This window comes from Fundulus heteroclitus, chromosome 20, assembly GCF_011125445.2.
Source record: "Fundulus heteroclitus isolate FHET01 chromosome 20, MU-UCD_Fhet_4.1, whole genome shotgun sequence".
Lineage (NCBI taxonomy): Eukaryota > Metazoa > Chordata > Actinopteri > Cyprinodontiformes > Fundulidae > Fundulus > Fundulus heteroclitus.
The window spans coordinates 2,246,097-2,268,844 of record NC_046380.1 but is presented as its reverse complement, the minus strand read 5'-3'; the positions used below and the strand labels follow the sequence as shown (position 1 = coordinate 2,268,844).

Sequence of the window (22,748 nt, the reverse complement as noted above, 5' to 3'; positions counted from 1 at the left end):
GAAATGTGCAATTTGATATTCCTGAGAATAAAAGTGTGCAAATAGGTAATAACAGTAGAGTGATTGTAACATGATGAACCACTGTTTCTAATCAGGGGGCGATTGCCCTCACAGCTCTTAGAAAGAAGCTGTTTCTGAGTTTATTAGTTCTGGTTCCCCCTGCTCCTCCTTCCTCTCTTACACTGTGCAGGTCCCATACCATACAGGTATGATGAAACACTTTCTATTGTAGCTCTGTAAAAGTTTTTTAGCAGCTTAGTGGAAAGTCCAGAGCGTTTAAGTTTCCTGATGAAGAGGAGCCGTTGTTAGGCCTTCTTCACCAGGTGGTCTTAAAGCGCCTTGACCTCTCAAGTTAAAGTGAGTCTTCCCTGCATTTGTTTCTACAGTATTACTGCCGTACACTATAGTAATTCATATGCATGCATGTTCACACTGGTTGCATATGTTGGATTCTGTATCATGCAGCATTACATTTTATCACTGGTCTGGGAGCTCTTTCCTTATCCACCCGCAGACTCTTTCATTGCTATAATTTCATTTACAAAGCCATCTTGGGTTTACTTCCCCCTTATCTTCTCTCCCTTGTTAGTAGAAAATATTCAGGAGGCTATTCTCTGTGTTTGAATGAGTTAATTTTACTAAATGTACCTAAGATTCACTTTGATTATGGTAAAACATCTTTCAGGTTTGCAGCTCCTTTAGACTGGAATCAACTGCAGAGGCTGAAGGCTTTGGTCTCTGTTAATGTATTTAAGGGATTTTTAAACCATTTTATAAATAAGGTTTCTATTTGTAGATGCTTTGCCTAATTTTTAATCGTATTCTGCTAAAATTATATCTATAATGTATTTACATGTCTGTAGTTCTTGATTTAAATTTTGTCCTGCTGCTATTTTTGACCAGGTTTTTCTTGAATAAGAGATTTTAAGTCTCATTTAGATCCTGGATAAATGCAGAATGCTCAATGCAATATCTTGGACATAAAATTATTGCTGCACTGTAGAAAAAACAGTCAGTTTTCTACAGTTTGTTTTTCGTATCAAAATCTAGATTTAGGCCTGGCTTGCAGATTCATTTCTTATAACAATGATATTGACACGTCTCCCTTGGCTCACTGCAGTGTGTGGCTTAGAATAAATGTTTTAATTACCGAAGGTTCAGCTTGTTATTATTAATAGTGTGTTGCCCAGGCCTACATTTAAAATGTTAAGTATTAACGGCGTCCCACGGTCATCATGGCTTTAGCTGGTTTAATTCAGAAACTGCGTGGTGTTGAATGTGTCTTTATGGATGAAAGCTGGTTCATTTCGCCCTGATGTCTGCTTTCTGAACTTTAAATCAATTACAGAATTTATGTAAAGACGTTCAGCTGTAATTCCACTGAAGGCTGTTATGTGTTTGGACTATTTTTAGTTTTTAAATGTCTCTTTTTCTACGTTGTGTCGCCTTTGTTCGTACATCTCCATCTATAGTCAGCTTCCAGCTGAAGCCCTCTGACGAGGTTTATCTTGAGATAGGGAGGTATGATGCTTGAAGCTTCCTTTATCAGACTACTGCTTCAATGAGTTTTATTTTTTTTTTTATTCTAGATGTCCTGTTAAATATATAACTGTTTTTTGTCAGCGGTTTGAAACCATTGGAAGTTTTTTTTTTTGTAGACTGCAACTTGTGGGTTATTCTAACAATGCAGATGTCAAGAAGAGGAAGTTTTCACCTCTTCAGGAGCACTTTGGTCAGATTTTTTATCAAAAAGGTGTTTACCAAAATGAGACCTGGTTAAGAAAAACACTTTAGGTTATTACATCTTCACTTTTATCACAATCATTTCTCTGAGACTACCTCACATTAGCAACGTGCATTTAATCATGTTTAGATAATAATTTTCTAGTCAATGATTTCATACAATTAAGACTGTAGACACAGCAGATTTTTTCCTGTTAAATATTTATTTATTCACCACTAGGTGGCTTTAGTGAGCATTTGAACCTTAATGAGGCTTCATGAAATGAACCATTTTGCAGCACATTAGCTGAAGAGCCTCAAGGCTTCTAAAAGCTTCATCCAGGCGGCACCACAACGTGATTCTGCCTCCATCCCTCGTCAACCAGACCAGGTGTGGCCATCAGAGGCAGTGAGATTTAATTTAACCGGCCAAACTGTCGGAGCGCATTTAGCTTTAATTACGACACATACTCTCTGTGGCGACGCTTCAATAGACGTCTTCAATCTCAACACATCTGTTTCAATCCAGAGTTGCTTATTTTTTCTCCAGAATCTTGTAGAGATGATGGGAGAGTCGCACCACTGTGTGAATTCTCCTCTGGACCGACCCAAAGGTGCTCAGTGGGGGTAGGATCTGGACTCTGGTGGTTAAAAGGCTCCTTAAATCTCTCACCGTCTTAGCCTGATGGGTCCTGGTGCTGTCGTGTCGGACATTGTTGGCTTCTTGCTGAACCTGGACCTGACAGACTGCAGGAACCCCAGATCCAGGCTCATCTGTGTTTTACTTGATGCATGCAGCTGAAATATAAAAGCTGCCTGTAAGCAATCCTCTACTCCCCATGATGATACAGTTGCAGGTTGATCGTAATGCTGACGTTGTGTAGTTCTGGTTCTGACATATAGACACGTTGATGACTGCAGATCCAGTTTATGAACCTGCACTAAAGCGGATGATATAAAATAGTTTTTTGGCTCTTTTTAAAGGTTTTGTGAGTAAAGGTGGAGGCTGATAGTTTCATGATGCTGGTGAATCAGGGCCTCAGTGCCGGGGTTGGTTAATTGGATCCAGGTATGGTACCTGGGGGTGAAAATGGTGTGCGTCAAGCTAATAAAAGCTAGCGCGTTAGCTTAGTTACACCGGGAGGTTTTCTTCCAGGTGGGAACTTTAATGTTGCTCTCAAACATCGAGGCGTTTCAAATAAACAACACTTTCACACTACAGGTCTGGATCCTCAAGTCCGATTTTTTTGTTGTTGCTAAAATTAGATTTTTTGTGATGGCCGTTCATACTACTGTAAAATGCGACGTCACACAGCAGCACGCTGTTTACGGACTTAATGGTGAATGTAATTGTTCCTAGAAAAAGTTTTGTCAAAAAAAAATCCCTTAAAAAGAAAGAAAAAAACATGGATACCGGCCGCCGTCTCTCTTTGTTATTATTAGAAAACTCTTAAGCAACGGGAGCCGGCAATAGTAGTAGTGAGCGCTAGGACAGTAACGTAAAAGACGTTCAGACAGCGGACGCTTTGAAAAGAGATCCCATACCTCTCCTTATTAGTACCACCTACGGAAATGGAACAGATCAGATTTTCGGGGGGTGAAAAGATCGGAATTGGGCCGTTCACATTGCTGTGAGAAAGATGTGATTTGGGTCGCATTTCCCTGCAATGTGAACGTAGCCTTAGCCTGGAGAGAGTGAAGCCACAGGGCTATAACACGCTGAGGGAAACCCTGAGATGAGCTGAAGGCTGCTATCAAAGCCAGCTGGGCTTCCAGAACCCCTCAGCAGAACCTCAGGCTGATCTCCTCCATGTTACGCTGCATTCATGCAGGAATTCATGCCAGAACCGGTACTGAGTGAACAGAGATGAACAGAACCTTTAGAAACCAGACACTTGTTATAAATACCTTTTCTGAGACTCAGTTTAATTTAACTAAATTAGAAGTTTTTGTTCTCTGCAGCCAGAATCATAAAAACTTTCTGGTGTTTCACACAATGTGCCGAACGAGTCTTTATGAGTTTCTGAAACCAGGGTCCAATTCTTCTCCAGTCATTAGTTTTATATTGAACTTCTTCACACTTTGATAATAAAACACACAAAGCCCTGCGAATAAAGATCCAAGCAGACGGTAATTAAAACAGTTTATTAACATATCAAATACAGCCATGATCCACCCTCCTTCTGTACACCACTTATTCACATCAGGTATATTAAACTGGTCGGTTTAGCTGGAGAAGAAGACGAAATGAAGACGAGAGAGTAACTTTCACATTCCTAAAGCTCATAGATACATGTCCTCCAGCCACCCTTAACTGGTCTCTATAAATTAGAAAACAAACTGAAGTTAAGTTAGAAAACACCACAGCGCCAGGTTCTACTAGAACCACGCAGACGAGTCGGACCTTTGAATTTCTGCCTAAAGCTCATACAGCCGCCGTTAAATCAGCCGCGGTCTCTGAGGAACACGACGTCTTCAAGCAACACGATAAAAAGCACCGCTGGGCTGGGGATGAATTAGTCTGGAAGAGAAAGCTGTTCTGTAGGCACCAGAACCATCGGGACATAATTACACCTAGATTAAGAAGCCTGATCTCTATGGATGGAGTGTTTTTCATGCATGAAATGGACCGGCTGAGAAACCTTGTATTTGTGTTTCCTGTGTTGATTAAAGTCTAAAAGCTGTGAGGAGCGTCACTTTAAGTCTGGAGGGAAGCAAACCGGGCCACTGATGTCAAAGTGGACCCGCGCTGCTCATTAAAGCACGACTTGTTCTGCTGCAGAGGCTTTAGGGTTAGTCTTTGTGGTGTTGGGCCCGCGGGACCGCTGCCGTCCTCAGCGGTACCGACCCACTGGCAGCACCTTCATACAGGTGAAGCTGTCGGGATACTTGGAGAGCACGACCGGGTTCCCGTCCATCCGGACCTCAGAGAGGCTCAGACGTAGATAGTAGGAGTTGTCGGACTTGCAGAAGGTGTCCGTGTTGACCTCGGTGATGTTGTTGTCCTGAAACACAAGCAGGGATTCAAACCTAAACCCAAAAGAACCACGTTACAGCTAAACCACTCTAAGAAGGGGCAGCGTTGTGACTGGACAGCGCCTCACAAAAGTATTCACACCTCCATTCATCGTACAATGAACCTCAATGTGTTTGATGGAGATTACTGGTGTTGCAGGACTTGGTAAACTTTCTAGAAATGTAAATCTTTGGACTGCCGATCCGTCCAGGACGCGTCCTGCCTGTTGCCCAATGACTGCTTATGATCAGCTACAGCCCACCTGCCAGGATGACGCGGATAACGAGCTTCATCACCCAGGATAACGAGGTTAATGAGCTTCATCTCCCAGGATAACGAGGTTAATGAGCTTAATCACCCAGCATAACGAGGTTAACGAGCTTCATCACCCAGGATAACGAGGTTAATGAGCTTCATCTCCCAGGATAACGAGGTTAACGAGCTTCATCTGCCAGAATAACGAGGATAACGAGCTTCATCTCCCAGGTTAACGAGGTTAACGAGCTTCATCTCTCAGGATAACGAGATTAACGAGCTTTATCTCCCAGTATAACGAGGTTAACAAGCTTTATCTCCCAGGATAACGAGGTTAACGAGCTGCATCTCCCAGGATAACGAGGTTAACGAGCATCATCTCCCAGGATAACGAGGTTAACGAGCTTTCTCTCCCAGGATAACGGGGTTCAGATGGAAGTGAAAACCTTATAAGTGTGGCTTGCGTCACAAGAAACCATTTTCTCAGCAGGTGTTTGGGGTTCGGTCTCCACCAGCTCTGGACGTCTACACACTGAAACTTCTTCTTCTTCTTAGTAAAACAGTTGCAGCTCAGTCAGTTTGGAGGGAGAACATCCGTTTTAGGTCCTGCCACAGATTCTCAGATGGACTTTGACTAGGCCGTTCTAGCTACTGCATGCTCGGATTGGTTGTCTTGCTGGAAGGTGAACCGCCACCCGATCTCAGGTCTTCTGCAGCCTCTACCTTTTCCTCCAGGATGGTCCTGATTCAGCTCCATCCATCTCCCCATCATCTCTGACCTGCCACTGCCATGCTAGTTTTGATCTACGCGTAGAGTTTTGCACATAGGTCAAAAAGCTTAAGTTTAGTCTCCTCTGATCACCTTCTTACACGTGTCTGCTGTGTCTCCTTCAGGACATCTTTGGGCTTTCTTTAAACAAAGACCTCGATCCTTTCTTCCATAAAGGTCAGACGTGTGTAGCGCACCGCTAATAGGTGCTCCCACCTGAGCTGTGGATCTCTGCAGCTCCTCCAGAGCCACCATGGTCCTCCTGCTTCTCTGATCAATGCTCTCCTGGTCCAGCCTGTCAGTCCAGGTGGACGTCCATGTCCTGGTAGGTCTGCAGGTGTTCCATCCTCTCTCCAGGTCCACATGATGATCAGAGCTCTGGGAGGTTCTGTAGAACCTGACCCTGCTGTAAACTGGACCAGAACTTCCTCCCTGACCCGTCTGCTGGTTGTTCTCTGATGTTCTCTAAAGAACCTCTGAGGCCAGAACTAGAACCGCTGCAGATGGACTCTGGTGACTAACAGGCGACTCCTGCTGGCCCAGTTTTATTCAGGGGCGTCATGTAACTGGGGCAGATTTTCCTAATTAAAAACGCTAAAATCATCTCAACCCTCAGGTGATAAAAGACGCTAACGTTTGTCTTTTGCACCGTGACGAAAAAGGAAAGTGGTGTGAATACTTTTGTTGCGCGTTTCTGTTAAACGATCCCAACCTGCAGGTGTAAGATGCGGACGCTCTCGGGGATGAAGGGCACCGCCTCCAGCTGGTTGTTGGCCAGGTACAGGTTGGCCAGACTGGTCAGTTTCTGTCAGGGAAACATTTCCGTCAGAGACAGTTTAGTGTTGGATTTAAAGCGTTTCACAGGTAAACGGAAATAATCATCAGCAGAACATCTCTTAGTTGAAGCAATGGTTGTTACTGTCTGTGGATTTAATAGGTTTGTTTTCAGCTGTTTTGTATCTGTTGTCATGATTTTCACTGTTATAATTAACTAAAAGCTTTATAATGGTTCTGGAGACCTGACAGGTCTGTTTTTATCTTCAAAGCTACTAAATTCTGGTTCTGGGTTGGACTCTTAGGTCCATTCAAGAGACCAAATACCAGGTTCTGTTGGCATTAGGGCAAAAAAATCAAATTTATTATTTTATTTTACCAAATCTTTTAATTTCACAAAGAGAAATTAAAGAAATTATGTTTATAAACTTGCTTTTATGTTAAGCATTTCATCTGGGAAATCTAAATCCAAGCTGTGAAACATGCTTGTAAAACAAGATGGCCGCCCTGTTATTGTAAACAATGAGAATATAACTTAATGTTTGCTGCTGGTGGTTTTAAACAATAAGCAAACTAACTTTAAAAAGTAAATTAATAACTTAAAGTGTATTATGGTAAAAGAAAGTTTAATCAATCTAGTTTTTCTAACCATATATTCAGCATTGCTGCTGTTCTCTACATGGAAGCCCAATGAGTGCTTTGGCAAAATAAAATCCAGATTTTCCAAAAATGAACCCTTAATGGATTGTAAATCTGATTAAACCGATTTATCGGCCGGCCCTCGTTGGTGTGAAGCGGTTTCAGCGACCTACCTTGAAGGCGTTGGCTTTCACGCCTTTGGTTTTGAGCAGGTTGTGGTTTGCGTTTAAGGAGGTGAGTTTGGCTGGCAGCGCAGGAAGCTTGACGAGTCGGTTCTCGGCCAGAGAGAGCTCCTCCAGGAGGGTCAGCTTGGAGAAAGCGGCGTCGTCGATATCAGAGATCATGTTTCCTGTTAGATCTATCCTCTTCAGAGTCACTGGTGGCAGATAACGGGACAAAGGCGGAGTTACCAGCTGCAGCCCGGCTCGTGATTTCTGGTGCATTAAATGTCAAACGTTCACGTCTGGTTGGCTGTTAATCTACTGGGAAGTTTGATTCTCTCTAATTCAGAACAACATGAGTGTTTCTTCCTAATTTCTAAGCTAAAATAGGATTTAAATCCTTTAAACTGAACCGGACTCAGATTGGGCTCCAGCTCCGACCCGGCGGCCCGGTGCCGTAGACTCACCGGTGTCGCCGAAGTCGTTTCTGCCGATCTTCTTGATCTTGTTGAAGCGGGCGTACAGGTAGGCCGTCTCTTTGGGCAGCAGGGGAACCGTGGTCATGTCTGGACTGACCTCCTCGCAGTACACCGACCCGGACAGACAGACGCACAGCAGGCAGGTGGGCAGATCTGCAGACGGCCAACAGAACCGGTTCAGGGTTTAACCCGACTGGTGCAGGTAGGATGGACGGATTTTACATCCGGGTTCATTTTCTCTGTGAAATCATCTCATTTTTATCATTTTTATTCATTTATTCATTTTCTGAATTAAACAAGTTATTTAAACCGTTAAATATCGGATATTTTGGAAGATGTTTAATTTCTTTCTTTCTTGATACATTTTTTAAATTCCATTCGGCTGCTCAATATTTAAAATTGGATGTTTTGATTATTTGGCTGATAGTCGTTTAACACATCAGCAGTCCAACAGAACCTGCCGGGCTTCTCTCAAACGGGCTTTAAGGACATTTCTGTGAAAACAGGATGGATTCTTCTGTCATTTCTTTGCTCTCTGGTTTTAAAGCCAACGCTTCGTGAATGTTCAAACTCTGAAGCTGATTTAGGTTGACCCGCTCCATGCGAAGCAGCCAGAGGGTTCTTGGTTCTGCTGGGTTTCTGTTGGTACCCAGACGCAGATGCTTTTTCTCTTACCAGCGGCGTCGTTGCCTTCCTTTGGTGCAGCGGTGGCATCAGGCTCGTCAGCAGCAGGTAGCGCCCTCTGCAGGAGAAAATAAGCCGTGTTAACACGCTGGCCGGTTTGTTGGCGAGACAGAAACAGATTCTGGTCCGGTTAGCGGGTCGGGCTTGGAAATGTGCATGCCTGGGTTCTGTCGGCATGTTTACTCATGTTTAATACCTTTGACACATACAGTATTTATAGCGTTGGTATAAACGTGTTTACTTTAGTTTTATTAAATTATTGCTTTAAAAAAGGGAGCTGTGATTTACTGCTAAACACACTGAGGGGAAGGGAATGGGATGTTTTGCATAAAGCTTGGATTAGAAAACATTAAATCTTCTTCCAGCAGGTTTTCAGAAGCTGATAAAGCCGCCTGACCCTCCTGGTCTCTGTTAATCTAGATCAGTTGTTCTCCAGGCTTTCTTTCTTCGTTCTTTAGCTGCTTCTCCACTGATTTTCTGTCCAGTTCTTGTTTTTTTATTTGTTTTTTTTTGGTAATCGCTTAACTCTGAGCCATGAGTCTGAAGAGTCATCCAGTCGTCCTAAAAACAATAAATAAAGTGTTTTATGTCGACAAAAAACAGAGAACCTTGTTAAAAAAAACAATTTAACGGTGGGTCTTTATTTTTTACACGTTTTATCACCAGCCTTTCAAAAGGAAACACTCTGTTCCCATTTCTGTGGTTGAATCTATTGGTCGTTTCAAGGCAGAAAATTACATTTCAGCTCCAACCTGCAGACTTGGTGCCTTTTCATGTCTGAACGATTCGCAGGTTTAGAAACAATCAATCAGGACGCGGCTGGCGGCTCACTACGGCCTCCAGAGCTCCTGCAGCTCGCCTGGAGAAGCTGTCAGGTCAACCATGATGTCTGCAGCGGTTCTGGGTCTGACCCGAGGCCTCCTCTCAGGGGGACGCGGCCCAAACATTAAACCAGCTGGACTGGTTCCTGCAGGAGTAATAACTCCAGCCTGAGGTCCTCAGCTCCTCAGGGAGATCCAGCCTCAGACGAAGCAGATGGTCGCTGGTTCTGACCTGCAGTGATGCATCATGGTTCTGTTGGTACCAAGCTTTCTCTCTGGGTCTAAGTCCGCCGTTCTCCTCTTGACGTCCCCGCTGAACCCACATCCACATTAGTGAAGTGGACGGAGAGAAGAATGCACCGACGTTCAGTTCTGGTGAAGTCCAGCATCTCCTGGAACCAGTTGGACTTATTTCAGTTAATGCAGACCAAACTTTCACTGTGGATGAAAACAGACGTCTCCGTGTGAGCCCCGTCCTCGCTGCAGGACGCCGTGAGGGACGTCCTCTGAGACTAACCAGGAGCGCTGCGGTGCGTCGCTTTAATCGATGCAATAACAGCCAATTTTCCCATGCTGTGGTGTGCCAGGACAGAACCGTTTACCGGACTCAGGCGTGGATAGTTTTATCCCAACATTGAACTCTGGGATTCATTCTGGTTTGGAAGGTTCTGCTGGGTCCTGGAGCTCCAGCCGGGTCAGAGCTGCTGGGCAAACCGGGCTTTACCAGCAACGATCCATCAATGATCCCTGGAAGGGTGACGAGATGCTCCTCTGAAAATGTTTGGGTCCAAAGAACGTTCTCTAAAGCCGTCAACTGACCCGGACATCCCGTCATAAGAGCCGGAAGAAAAGTTTGGCTGCTGGGATCTAAGAAAAGAGTGAAATGCAGCCCATAACGGACTTCCCTGGTTCTGTCCAGCTTAATGTGAGGTCAGCGGTGGTTTTGTGTGGATGGACCTCTGGGTCTCACACTCTGAGCTGTTTGCAGAAGTCCGTATGGGTCCCATGGTGCTGCAGAAAGCCGGAGCTCCTGAACCACGAGACTCCCAGAGCCGTGGAGGGCGAGAACTTTTCATCCTTCAGGCCGAGCGGTTCTCAGAAAACAGGAAGTCACTAAGCTGGGATAACTCAGACCGTCCGTCTGACACAGAAGAAACTTTAGCTGCTGTTTTAACCGAGAGGCAGACGAGCCAACAAACAGGAAGCTGCATTTCTGATCAGAATACGGCATCAGCACCGGTTTGGTTGGGTTCCAGTCCATCATCAGAGGGCAAATAAGGAAAGATATACAATTTTCAATCAGGATGATAACCTACTTTTCCATACTTCCCATTTAAAGGTTAAACTGCTAAACTGATTCAGATTGGCTGTATTTCATTAAACTGAAGCTGTGGTCCATGTTTGTCATGTCCCACTTGGTTTCCTCTCATTCTGCGGATTCTTTCTGGGTTTTTCTTCTCCAGGAGGCATTTCCTGACTGACAAACCCGACCAGATGGTGGTTTTGGTTTATTCAGACGACACATGGAGAGCTGCATGGTTTGGAAAGAGGTTATTGATTTAGGCTTAGCTTTGATTGGTGTGAAAACACACAGGAAGGTGTTTGGGTCTGGGGAAGTAAATGGAGCCACAACTCAGGATTTATGGTGTTAAAAGTGATTAAACGGCTTCAGTCGGGAGGTAAAAACAAAAACATGAAAATGAGACACTCATCAATGCTGAACTAATAACCAATACAGAAATCCAAACCTCCAGACACTTTTAAAGAGTAATTATTGGTTTCTGGATACAGGTCTGAGGTAAACATTAACCTTCTCACCCTTGCTCTCCTTGATTTCAAAAACTCGCCGACGTATCCGTTCGGTAAAGATCCCGTTCTCAGCCGTGATTCCCCGTTAGACCTCCTGGCCGAGGCTGCCGTCAGCCACAGCACCAGCAGACAGGTGAACAGGAGCGCCTTCATGCTGTCCGAAGCAGCGGGATGCCGACACACCGCCGTGAAGAAGTTTGGGTCAGCAGCCGCGCTGTCAGCTCCAGGCTCCGCTTCTGATCAGACAAATGACTGTATTTAAAGGCTGAGCCGCTTGCTTCCTGCAGACTGTTTTAGCAGAGTTTATAGAGTGCAGCACTTAACCCTATCCTGACCACCCACCATCCGTCTGCAGCAACACACACACACACACACACACAGAGCGAGGCATCAAATATCCAGAGTCCAAGCAGCACTAAGCACCTATTTTTCTCTGAAATGTCCCTTAAACATGGCCAGGATGAGATATGTGGGGCCAAAACTGCAGAGACAGCAGAAAAGTGAAAGTTGACAACTTAAGTGTGAGTGTGTTTTGTCTGGAGGAATGTCTGTGGTCTCTTCTGGACCGTTCAGTAATGATTCATAATCAAACCTTCTGTTATTAGGCTGGATTTTCCTCCTTCTGCCTCTCCTCTTCTCCCAGCTGCTGGCAAAAATATTCATTTAGCCAGTTTTAGATGAATGCATGAGGAAAATAAACGATTACTGAGGATGGATGAGAACCTCCTGATCCATCAGCCTGTTGCTGATTATCAGTACTCTGCACCAACTGATGCGTTTAGACTGAAACGAGCGCACCTTACAGATGTGTAAGAGTATACAAGAGTATTTGGCAGTTTACGCTGACAACTAAATCCTGGATTTAATCAATTCAAGTTAGTACAGAATAAAACACAGAACATAAATAGGTGTTTGAGTCTTGGACGTGGCCCATTTTAAGGAAGGTATTGATTATAGCGGCATTAAAAACTGTCCCAGTCTACTGGTGTGTGATGTCAGCGCGACCCAACAGCAGCAGACCCGATGTGCTGGATGTGTCCAGTCCATCAGAACGCTGCAGGTTCTGAACAGGTCCATCTGGGAGGGAAGACTGTAGCTGATGATCTTCTGGGTACGGTGAGAGATGTTCTAATGCTCTGTAATTAGAGCTGGAGGAACATGTGGATGGCGGGTAGAAGTGGTCTGAGAATGCAGCCTTGAGGAACGCCCCATGTTTTGACCCTGTGGAAATACTGAATTAAATTTTATTTATATAGCGGCAAGTCACAACATGTCATCATCAAGTCTCTTTCCAAAGTCAGACTGCATCAGATTCTCCAGGTTGGTGAGAAAGTTTCCTCTCTAAGGAAACCCAGCAGGTTGCATCAAGTCTCTCCAAGCAGCATTCACTCCTCCTGAAAGAGCGTAGAGCCACAGTGGACAGTCGTCTGCATTGTTGATGGCTTTGCAGCAATCCCTCATACTGAGCATGCATGAAGCGACAGTGGAGAGGAAAACTCCCCTTTAACAGGGAGGATAACCTCCAGCAGAACCAGGCTAGAACCTTCTGCCGTAGGTTTCTCTTATTGTTTTAGACTACCTGGTTAATTTAGTCGGGGAGAGAAGGGTTTCTGATCGGGGAACCTCAGGGTCTCAGCGGGGCTTTTTGCAGATGTTCTGTTGGCATCTCCAGGCCAGGACCTCCAGCACTGGAGTGGCTGGGTTGGCTGGAAACAGTAGAGTCAAACTTCTGGAGTTCTACTTGAGTTTCTCAGTATTTAAGAAAATTTAGTTTTTTTTAGTCCAAGTTTCCACTGTTTACTGTTTGAGTTATGATTTATTCAGAAGTATTTATTGTTGGGTATCCAACAAGTCATTGAAATGAAAATAAAGTTTCACCATCTTCCTTCAGGCCAAAGCTCAATGTTTAGCTGTGATGTGACTGATATAAGGCAGCGGAAAAGGATAATGAGAGCAGAAGGAGAGCGCTCCTCCTGTAAATAGATAAAAACGGATTTATTATGCATCGCTGAATGATTTCAGCAGACCTAGCGGTCTTCTTCACGCTGACATAAGGTGCCCTCAGCTCATGACTCTTAGTGGAAACAGAGCTTCCCTCGAGGAGAAGCTTTTGGTTTCCTTATTGCTTCCTTCCTCATGTTCACTGGTCTTGAATGAAAATGTAGAAAATGTAGCCGTTTCTCCTCTTGAATCCAGGATCCGCTGGCAGCTATGAGGAGGTTTGGTTCTGTTATTTTGTTGCCAGTAGCGTTGATTTATTTGTTGAAAAAGTTGAAAACAGAAGTCAACTTTTTATTTATTGTAAACTGTAATTGTGGAGCTTTTTCAAGAATCAAGAGTGTTTATTGATGTTATGTAACCGTACTGACAGCTCAGAATTCACACAAAACACAATTCAAGACATCCATGGAAAAACCAAGAGGGATCGACCCTAAAAATGCAAAAACACATTATGAAGAAAAGCTATAATTAAAGTAAAACTGTACAACAGAAGAGAAGGACTTATGAGGAGGGAAAAATACTTCGTAATTGTTGATAGATAATACAGCATAGTCAGATAAAAATAAAATGTTCAAGTTGAATGTACCAAACAGCACATCCCGAGAAGCTAAGAGTTCCCAAAACTAAATTCAATTTCATTTATATAGCTCCTATTTAAGGCTTAACAATAAGTTGCATTTGCAATATAAATCAGAGAGCCACAATTTTTGACTATGTTTCTGTTTTAAAAACTCCTTTAAAAACACATTATATTATATTACATTATATATATTAACACTTAATATTGTACTTTTTCCTTGTATTTGTGTTTTTTTTCTTTTGCATATTTTTTTACTGTTTTATCATTTTTTGTATTTGTACAACACTTCAGTCAGCTGCTGTGTTGTATTTTAAGTGCTTTAGAAATAAATATGGTGTGGTATATAACAATTAATGGATCAGACACATCCTTAAGTTGTTGGTAAAATGTTTAAAGTGGGTTTGCCTCCACATGGAAGGGAAGAGAGCTGCAGCAGTGAGATAATCTAATTTTATTACTTGTTTCAGAGTTTATATAATCATTTTTATTTTTTTTTACCAGAAATGTTCAGGAATTTCTCCACAGCATTAAGTATCGGTCAGACTGTTTAATACGTAGATTTGTTGGTTGGCTGTACTTTATGTTTAACAAGGATTAATGTCCGGCATAAACCATGTCTAGGTCTTGCAGATGGTATGCCACAGCCCCCTGTGCTGTTCTCACCATCTGTACTAAGCAGCTTCCATACCACACAGTTATGCTGAGACATAAAACACTTTCTATTGTAGCTCTGTAGAAGTTTTTCAGAAGCTAACTGAGAAGTCCCGACCGTTTCAGGTTCCTGAGGAAGAAGAGCTGTTGTTGGGCCTTCTTCACTAAATGGAGGTGTTCAAAGTCCAGGAGAGGTCAGAGGAGATGTGAATGTCCAGGAACCTGATGCTGTCCACACCTCCACCACCTCTTCCTGTAGAGAGGAGGTGTTCAGTCCTCCTGGACCTCCTGTAGTCCATCATTACCTCCTTGGAGACGTTCTAACCAGACAGCGTCCTCTGTGGAGACGTTCTTCCTGTAGGTGAACTGCAGGCTGTCCAGGACAGCAGGGACGGCGTCCTTGATGGACTTTAGGAGGATCCTCTGGAAGCCCTTCATGATGACGGGGGTCAGAGCGATGGGACGATAGTCATGGAGGCAGGAGATGGTTGGTTTATGGGGGACAGGAATGATAAGGGAGGATTTCAGACAGGCAGGAACCGTGGAGAGCTGCAGGGAGAGGATGAAGATGTCCAGAAGGACCCCGCTAGGTGGTCAGCACAAGATTTAAGCGTCTGGGCTGACTCCATGTCTGGACCTGTGGCCTTGTTGGTGTTGACCTTTTTTTTTAAAGTGTCCTGTCTGGCAGTGTAGCATTAAGAGTTGCTTCTTAATGCCAAAAAGAGCCCAACAGATTTTACTCACAACTGGAGCATTACTGCTTTTGCTATAGTGCGGCACTTGATTTATGCATAAAGCTTTGTTAGATTTTATGCTGGGACTATTTCACGTTCAATGGTCACAAAAACAGGAAGGTAGAAGAGGAAAAAAGGAAGAGAAAAAGATCTAAGTGTTTGCAAGAGTGCACTTGCTGTATATGTAAGGTTTTTCCATAATGCTGACCTTCTCTAAGGTTATGTATTAGATAATGCATTACGTTTTTTTAATCATACTTAAAAACCCGAAAGTCCTGGAGTCATCATTTAGAGTAAAGATATTGCTGGTAGAGATACTGTCTCTGAAACTTTCCCAGCCCAAGTCCAGTCCTCAGAGCTACTGTCCTGCAGGTTTAGATCCATCCCTGCTCTAACACACCTGAACCAGGTGACTGAACTCCCTCATCAGCATTCAACCCTCTGAGACCTGCTGACGAGATATTAATTCAGATCCAGGTGTGTTGGACAAGGAAAACTTCCAGACCGACACACAGGAATCCCTAGTGATGGACACACTGCATAAGGACCATTTAGAGAGACCAGTTAACTCAGCAGTCAGGAGTTTGGGCTGTGAGAGGAAGCTGGAGTACCTGGAGAGAACCCTGATGAATCACACCGCGCTCTGAACCCGAGGTTCTGCTGGGTTCTGCTTATTAGCTCTGATGATAAAATGGAGAACAGCTTCCTGCCGTTATTGTTGACTAAAACTGAAGGATCCCGTGGGACTGTTGTTTCCGAGCTGTTAATTTATCTCCATTTATGTCTTAATTCTAATAGTAATGACAAACAGAACCATGTTAGAAACAAAGGGGAAAAATAACTGCAGTCTATAAACCCTTCTGGCGGCCTCTCCATTCCCATCCAGACTGGGTTATAAAAGCAGCAGAAACTCTGGTCGCTCAGCCCTCGCTGCAGCTGTTCTTCAGGTTGCAGCCTTGAATGTCAACCAGAGACGTTCCCAGGAGGGGTTTCAGTGGGTGGGGTGTCCCTGGACACGCTGAGACGAGAAGAGAGGGAGACTTCCCCCTGAAAAACAGTTAAATAGAAAACATGTGACGGTTTGAGCCTTCGGTAGGAAAGGAAAGGAGACAGAGCCAAGATATAAACATCCCAGCAACATGAGCCTGCACTGTTACAGGTGTGTTAGCAATTATGAGCACCTTTAAACTTTTATGACTGTGGGAAGAGCGCCAGTAACTGGAGAATGTGTTTTTACTGTCCCTAATTTTCTGTAGCAGACTTTAGGCTGCTGGAGTTTTTCACTGGGATTTTACTCCACTATAAAACGGCTTTAAAGGGGAAACCACCCACAACAACTAGGGATACATGATATATCGGCGATATGACATCAATATTAATGTCGGATATCGTTATTGGCCCAGGATGCACGGTGGCGCAGGTGGTTGCCTTGCAGCAAGAAGATCCTGGGTTGAATCCTGGCTGACTGTTTGGTTAATTCATCTCTCTAAATTTCCCAGAGGTGTGACTGTGTGCAGGGCTGTTTGTCTCTTTGTTACTCTGTGATGGACTGGCGATTAGTCCAGGTTGGACCCGCCTGTCACCCAGTGACTGCTATAAATAGGCAGCAGCCCCTCGTCTGCAACCCTGAACGATTAAGCAGGTTAAGATCATGGATGGATAGAGGGATGGATATTGGCCCATATTTTCCCATTGGTGCATCCCTAACAATAACATGGACATAATTCAGGTAATAAAGAGAGAAAGTGAACAAAGTTCCCCAAACCAATCCAACGATGTCTCATATCTTATCTGATTGGGCGGCTTGGTTACAGAGGAAAATAATAAACATAATGACTTTGTTCATTATTAAAGAATTTGAGGTAGGGCTGAACGATAATTCAATAGCGATATTTATTGATAGATGGAATAAAAGGGTCAATAAAAAATTCAATAAAATAACAGTTTTCCTTCCTTTTACATTCTAGCCATGTAGGTTAATATTAGTCATTTCATCCTCGCAACCAATCACAACACAGACCCAGGAAGCCCCGCCCCCTTCAGAGACTTGACTCGTTCTTTTTTAAAAACTTACAGCTTTGGTAAAAAAGTTGGTTGAATAAAGAGTTTAGTTTTATTCAGTGTTTGTGTCTTTATCTAAAAACAAGTTGCTAATCAACAGCATAAAATGGTCAGGGCTGAACTTAAAATATATGTTTTGAATTTGTTAATAACTATCGATATCAAACAATATGATTTCTATTTTATCAATGTGCTTTTTTTCTATATCGTTCAGCCCTACTTTGAGGAATATTTTCTTTTTCAACATTGTTTTATTTACATAAAATGTTTCCCACCTGAAGAATCTAATTATAGGAATTATATGTGTAGTACGAATAAATTACAATCAACACAAGCAAAGGTATTTATGTTAAACTGAACATTTACAGATTTTTTGTACATTGTTAAAGATAATTTAATAAAAATAACAAAAAAGTTCCTAAATACACTACAGGCCAAATATCTGGGAGCAAGTTGCTTTTTAATAGAGCAGTCTGAGCTTCTGGGACGTATTTCCAGCCTGATCAGACTTCACTATAACTGATATTCATCAGGGCTGCAAGATATTAGGAAGACATGCAAAAGACCATAATTTGCTTTCAATGATAGATTTTAGAACCAAATACTCTTCTATGGCGTCTTTCTGCTCTGGCTTTATTAATCCGCATAAAGATCCCAGATAACGAGTAGCTGATCCAGATGCTGGAGAAAATTGTTTCCTTTCCACCAACCGGATTTCATTTAGAAAACTGCGGATATAAGATAAGAAGTTTATTTGTCATTGCAGACGGTTGTCCGTATAACAAGATTGTGTTGATATCTAGACCGAGAAATAAAATTAACAAATAATAAAGTTGGTAAAAAATAAGTCATCGGTTAGACGCAGAGCCAGACTTCAGTCCAATACAATTTTATTTATAAAGCACTTTAAATTACCAAATGGACCAAAGTGCTGTACAGAATAACACAAAACCATTTAAAACATTAAAATGCTACAGAAATGGAATACAATTAAAATGCATTAGCGGCCTTCCAGTAAAAAAACTAATAGATTAAGCAGAAGCTAACATCAACTTCTCACATGGTGTAAAAGGCAAATAAATTAGTTTTAAGAAGAGATTTAAAATCAGACATGTAGCCTGTCTGATGTTCAGTAGTAGCTCTTTCCACATTTTAGGACCTGCCACACTAAACGCACGGCCCTCCCTAACCTTCCGTTTTGTTTTAGGCTTCCTAAGGAGCAGCTGATCAGCTGACCTACGCTGCAGCAGCTCGGACAGGTAGCAAGGGCCAAGGCCATGGGGAGCTTTAAAAACAAATAAAAGCACTTTAAAACAAATCCTAAAACATACGGGAAGACAATGAAATGAAGCTAAAACAGAGATATGCCCATAATTGTGTTTACCCGATAAAAGACATGCCGCTGCATTTTGCTCTGTGGGCAATATAGGAGTCACTTACCCCCACATAAAGCGCTTTACAGTAATCCAGCCAAGTAGTGACAAAAACATGGATTACTGTCCATTGGCTGTATTTATTTATTTATTTTATTTATTGGGTTTTTGTGTGTCCTGTCTGGCAATGTGGGAATAAGAATTGTCTTAATGCCAAAAAGAGCCCAACAGAGTTTACCAGTGGAGTCTTACTGTTTTCTCCATATCTCCACTTATTTATATATGCAAGAAGATTTATAAAATTTTATTCTGGAAATATTTCATGTTAAATAGACGCAGAAACAAGAAGGTTTCTGCGACTTTATTTTAGCCAGCTGTCTTAACTGATAGAAGCTGGATGTCACAACTGTCCTTATGAAATTTAAGGTCAGCATCCACTTTAGCCCTCAAGGTCAGTAGTAAAAAATTTCCTATATTGGGACGAATAACCTATCTTTATAAGAGGAGTTTCTGCTGTGTGATAAAAACCACGACTTTTGTCTTACTGTCATTAAACTTTAAAAAGTTAAGAGTCATCCATATTTTTAAGACATTTAGACATTTTAGCTGTGAACTGGCAGAAATTCCATCCTTTTAAAGTGGGATGTAAACCTGACTATCATCAGCATAACAGTGGACGAGCACACCATGCTTCCTTAATATGTAGCCAACTGGAAGTAAATACAATGCAAAGAGAAGTGGGCCCAAGACTGAGCCCTGAGGTACCCCACATGATAGAGGGGCAGAGGATGACATTTGGCCTCTTACGTTGACACGGAAGGTTTGATCTTCCAGATAGGATTCAAACCAGTCCATTACTACTCCCCTGATGCCCACCCATTGCACCAAAACCAGAGACTTGCCATTAAGCGGATTTAGCAGATGCATAGGGCCCCGAACAGTTTCTCAGCTGCTGGAGAAAAGCTGGTTTTCAGTCTTGACGTGCGTGTATGAGACAGTTTGAGTCTCCTGCCTGAATAATAAATTTCAGTATGTCCTGCAGTCCTGGTTTGCACCTTTTAACTCAGTTTACCGTTGGATGTGCGTCAATATTAGCAGACCATGGCCGACTAAATGTTAAAAGAAAAGAAGGGCTTAGTGAGGGTTCTAAAGATGTGTAGAAATCGCATATTTAGTTGAAATTTCAAAGTCAAATCCCATTTAGCAAACATGTATCACGCTGCTGCTGTTAAAGCCAGGGGATACTACATAGTAGAAAGCAAAGTCTACACAGGAAAACCCTTATATTAGCTGACAATTGGAGTAAATAATAAATAATACATAGTAATCCTATTAATTTAGTGGCATAGTGGACACTCACTGCATACACAAGGATATTACACAGGTATTAGAGTTTTCATTGATGCTGCTGGTTTGAAACCAAACTTCAAAATGTCTAAAAAGAATAAATAAGAACAGGAGACAAAACTGGTAACCCTGGTTCCCTGAAAACTGAGAGGTTTACCATCCAGACTCAGACGGGCCGTTCATCGGCTCTTCAGAAAGTCACAATCTGCACACGAATCTGTCTTCTCTCTTTGAGCAATGAGCGGCACAAGCAACGCCTTTCTCAGCGTTCCTTCTGTGATGAGGCGCCATAAGAGTAATTTTCCTAGAAGGACTCCAAAAACATCTCCTGCTCTGAGCTGGAGGATCCATCGGGCTGTCCATAAATATGCCGGCAGATCCTCCACCCAAAATCAGGCCCTTGCTGATGCTAGAAGATGAGAGAAGGTCTTACAAGGCCACGTCTCCTCCCATGATGCAAACATTCCCCTTTGGAATTTGCAAAGGATGAGATGCTGAAAGGAAGAAGAACGTTTTATTCTCTGGAGAGACCAAAAATCTAGATGTCTTGATACCGGCATGGAGAGAAGATCCACCTAGAGATGTTTTCTACTCGGCACATTGGGGGAGTCTTTTCCTTTCAGAGTGCTTCAACAATGGAGCTTCAGGTTGAGCGTCAGACCAGAGCTGGCTTCATGAACATCTACTTCTCCTCAGAGCATAACGTCTGTTTGGGACCTTCCTGCTTGTTTTCCTGAACCAAGTCCTGCTGATTATGTTTAGAGATGGAAGGCATTGGAGGTTCATAGAGATGAAAGTCCAGTCTGGACCATGGATGCCCTTCATGATGCATCTCCACCATATGGAGCAACGTTGCCTTTACCCCGCAGGACAAACTTAGATCAACTACATCTAAATTAGCTTTTATAGTGATCAACCATAACTGGAGGCACTGAGTCCAGTTTTAACATGTTTAGTTAGTTTTTCTGTTTCCTCTCTTTGCATTTTGAAACTCAACTTACAACCTGGTTATGATCTAAATGAAAATGCAAATATTACACGTTTGTTTCCTTTGTTGAACTGGAGTGTAGCAGGGAAACTACTAGGGTTATAACGACACATCGATCCTGATCAATATATCAATTAAATGATTAACGATCCAGTTACATCGATTCAAAATGAAAATATCAATCATATCATCGTTTTTAATATACGTCTTTATTTTAAAATTCACAAGGCATGAGACTAAAGTGAGCAAATGATCTATTATTATTATTATTATTATTTGATTTATTTATTTATTAGAAGAATGTTGTTGTTGATTTGAATGCCTAATGCCTGTAAGAGCTTAGAAATCAAATGGTCAAATAATGTTTGGGTTATTTTGTGAGTTATCATAAATAATAGTGTTAGATGGGCAGATTATATCACAATATATCGATCACATCGAATTGAAATCGTTGCAATCAGATTTTGTTATATTGGGAAATATCGAATCGTCATCCAAACAAATCGTATCATATGTTTAATCTCATGTTTCACATGAAATTAAACATACCTTCTCCTTTTGTAACAAAAAGGAAGAGGTTTAATTTCCCTTCATATTTCGTCACATAATCTCATTAGTGTTCTTGTTTCCTAAACTGACCAATGACGTTCCAACAATGTGTTTTTTTAAATTAAAATAATATTGTAATGGCGCTTCTCTGGAAACATGGAGCTTTATGATTTTTTTCTCTGACTTTCCTCATGAAGCTGAAAAGTCTTTAATAAGCCGGCATCTTTGCTTGACTGAGGATTTGTGCGTTTGGCTGAAATAGCAGGTTAATGTCACTGTTTTGACATTTTATTATGGCCTAAATTAAACTAATAACTGCAGCGTTTACGGTGCAAAAGGTTTTAATTTGTTAGGAAAATACCTGCTCTGTTAGGTCAGGTGCACATATTAACAAATCTGAGCTGCAGGAGATTTCTCCGTCTCTCTTTTTTTTAGGGACTCTGATAAAATTATACTAAAAATCCTTTATTCCATTGTTTTTGTAATCATTTTGTTATTAATATAGAAACCAGTTTCACTGCCCAGTCTTCCAGTTTGCCCGGTGCATCAGAGGTCGATTACACCGAGGCTTAACTCCCAGCCAGTGTTCGTTTATCTGACATCAGGACCTGTAGACCCTCCAGGGAGTTCTGGTTCTCCTCCCAGTGGGACGAACTGGGGAACCTGCTCAGAACGGCCTCCTGATCTGAGCTCCAACAGCAGCTGACGCCCTTCGCTGTGGAGGAACGGCGGCTTGTCTCCAGGCTCCCTGCGGTGCAGAGGAAGCTCATTCTTGTAGCGGCGAGCTCAGTGTTTAACCAACGACTTCAGAGTGAGTCACAGTGAAAGCAGTTCGTTCCAAGCAGCTGTGGAGCAGAGCAACGCCGGTCCGTTTAGCATCTAAATACCTGCAGATGTGAAGCCTGTAGACTCTGCAAGTGTTTGTCTGACTGCTGCAGCGTCTCCTGGTTCCTTTACAGTCGGCAATAGGACAAAATAATCTGCTGTCAGCAACACCAGAGATTTTGTTTTAAGGAAGATTTGATCATTGCTCTGATAGAGTCTGGATTGAAGACTCTTCAAGTGAAGAAAGTGGACCATTTATGTTTCTGGGATTTATTGTTTTTTCTAACATTTCTATTCTTTATTCAGCTCAATTCAGCGTTAAAATAAAAGGTTCATCTAAACCTTCAATCTCATATGGTTGTCAGTTGGTTTCACATTCTGTGTATCGTCCCATGGACTTGTAACCCCCGGTGGGTGGAGGCAGATGAGCGTTCACACTGAGCCTGGTTCTGGTTCTGCTGGAGGTTCTCCTCCCTGTTAAAGGGGAGTTTTCCTCTCCACTGTCGCTTC

General features: G+C 42.6%; 2 protein-coding genes across 2 annotated transcripts in view; one reads left to right on the top strand and one right to left on the bottom strand.

Annotated features, from left to right (window-relative positions):
* LOC118567221 (nuclear factor 7, brain-like) overlaps positions 1–22,748 on the top strand; it is a 511,141-nt gene that overhangs the window by 343,143 nt on the left and 145,250 nt on the right. The window lies entirely within an intron of this gene.
* Positions 3,849–11,411, bottom strand: ogna (osteoglycin, paralog a). Its single transcript, XM_012850036.3, has 6 exons — positions 11,139–11,411; positions 8,491–8,557; positions 7,804–7,968; positions 7,349–7,551; positions 6,475–6,567; positions 3,849–4,727 (listed from the first exon to the last, which is right to left on the bottom strand). The coding sequence occupies exons 1-6, from the start codon at positions 11,280–11,282 to the stop codon at positions 4,557–4,559; spliced, it is 843 nt and encodes a 280-aa protein (XP_012705490.2). The 5' UTR covers positions 11,283–11,411; the 3' UTR covers positions 3,849–4,556.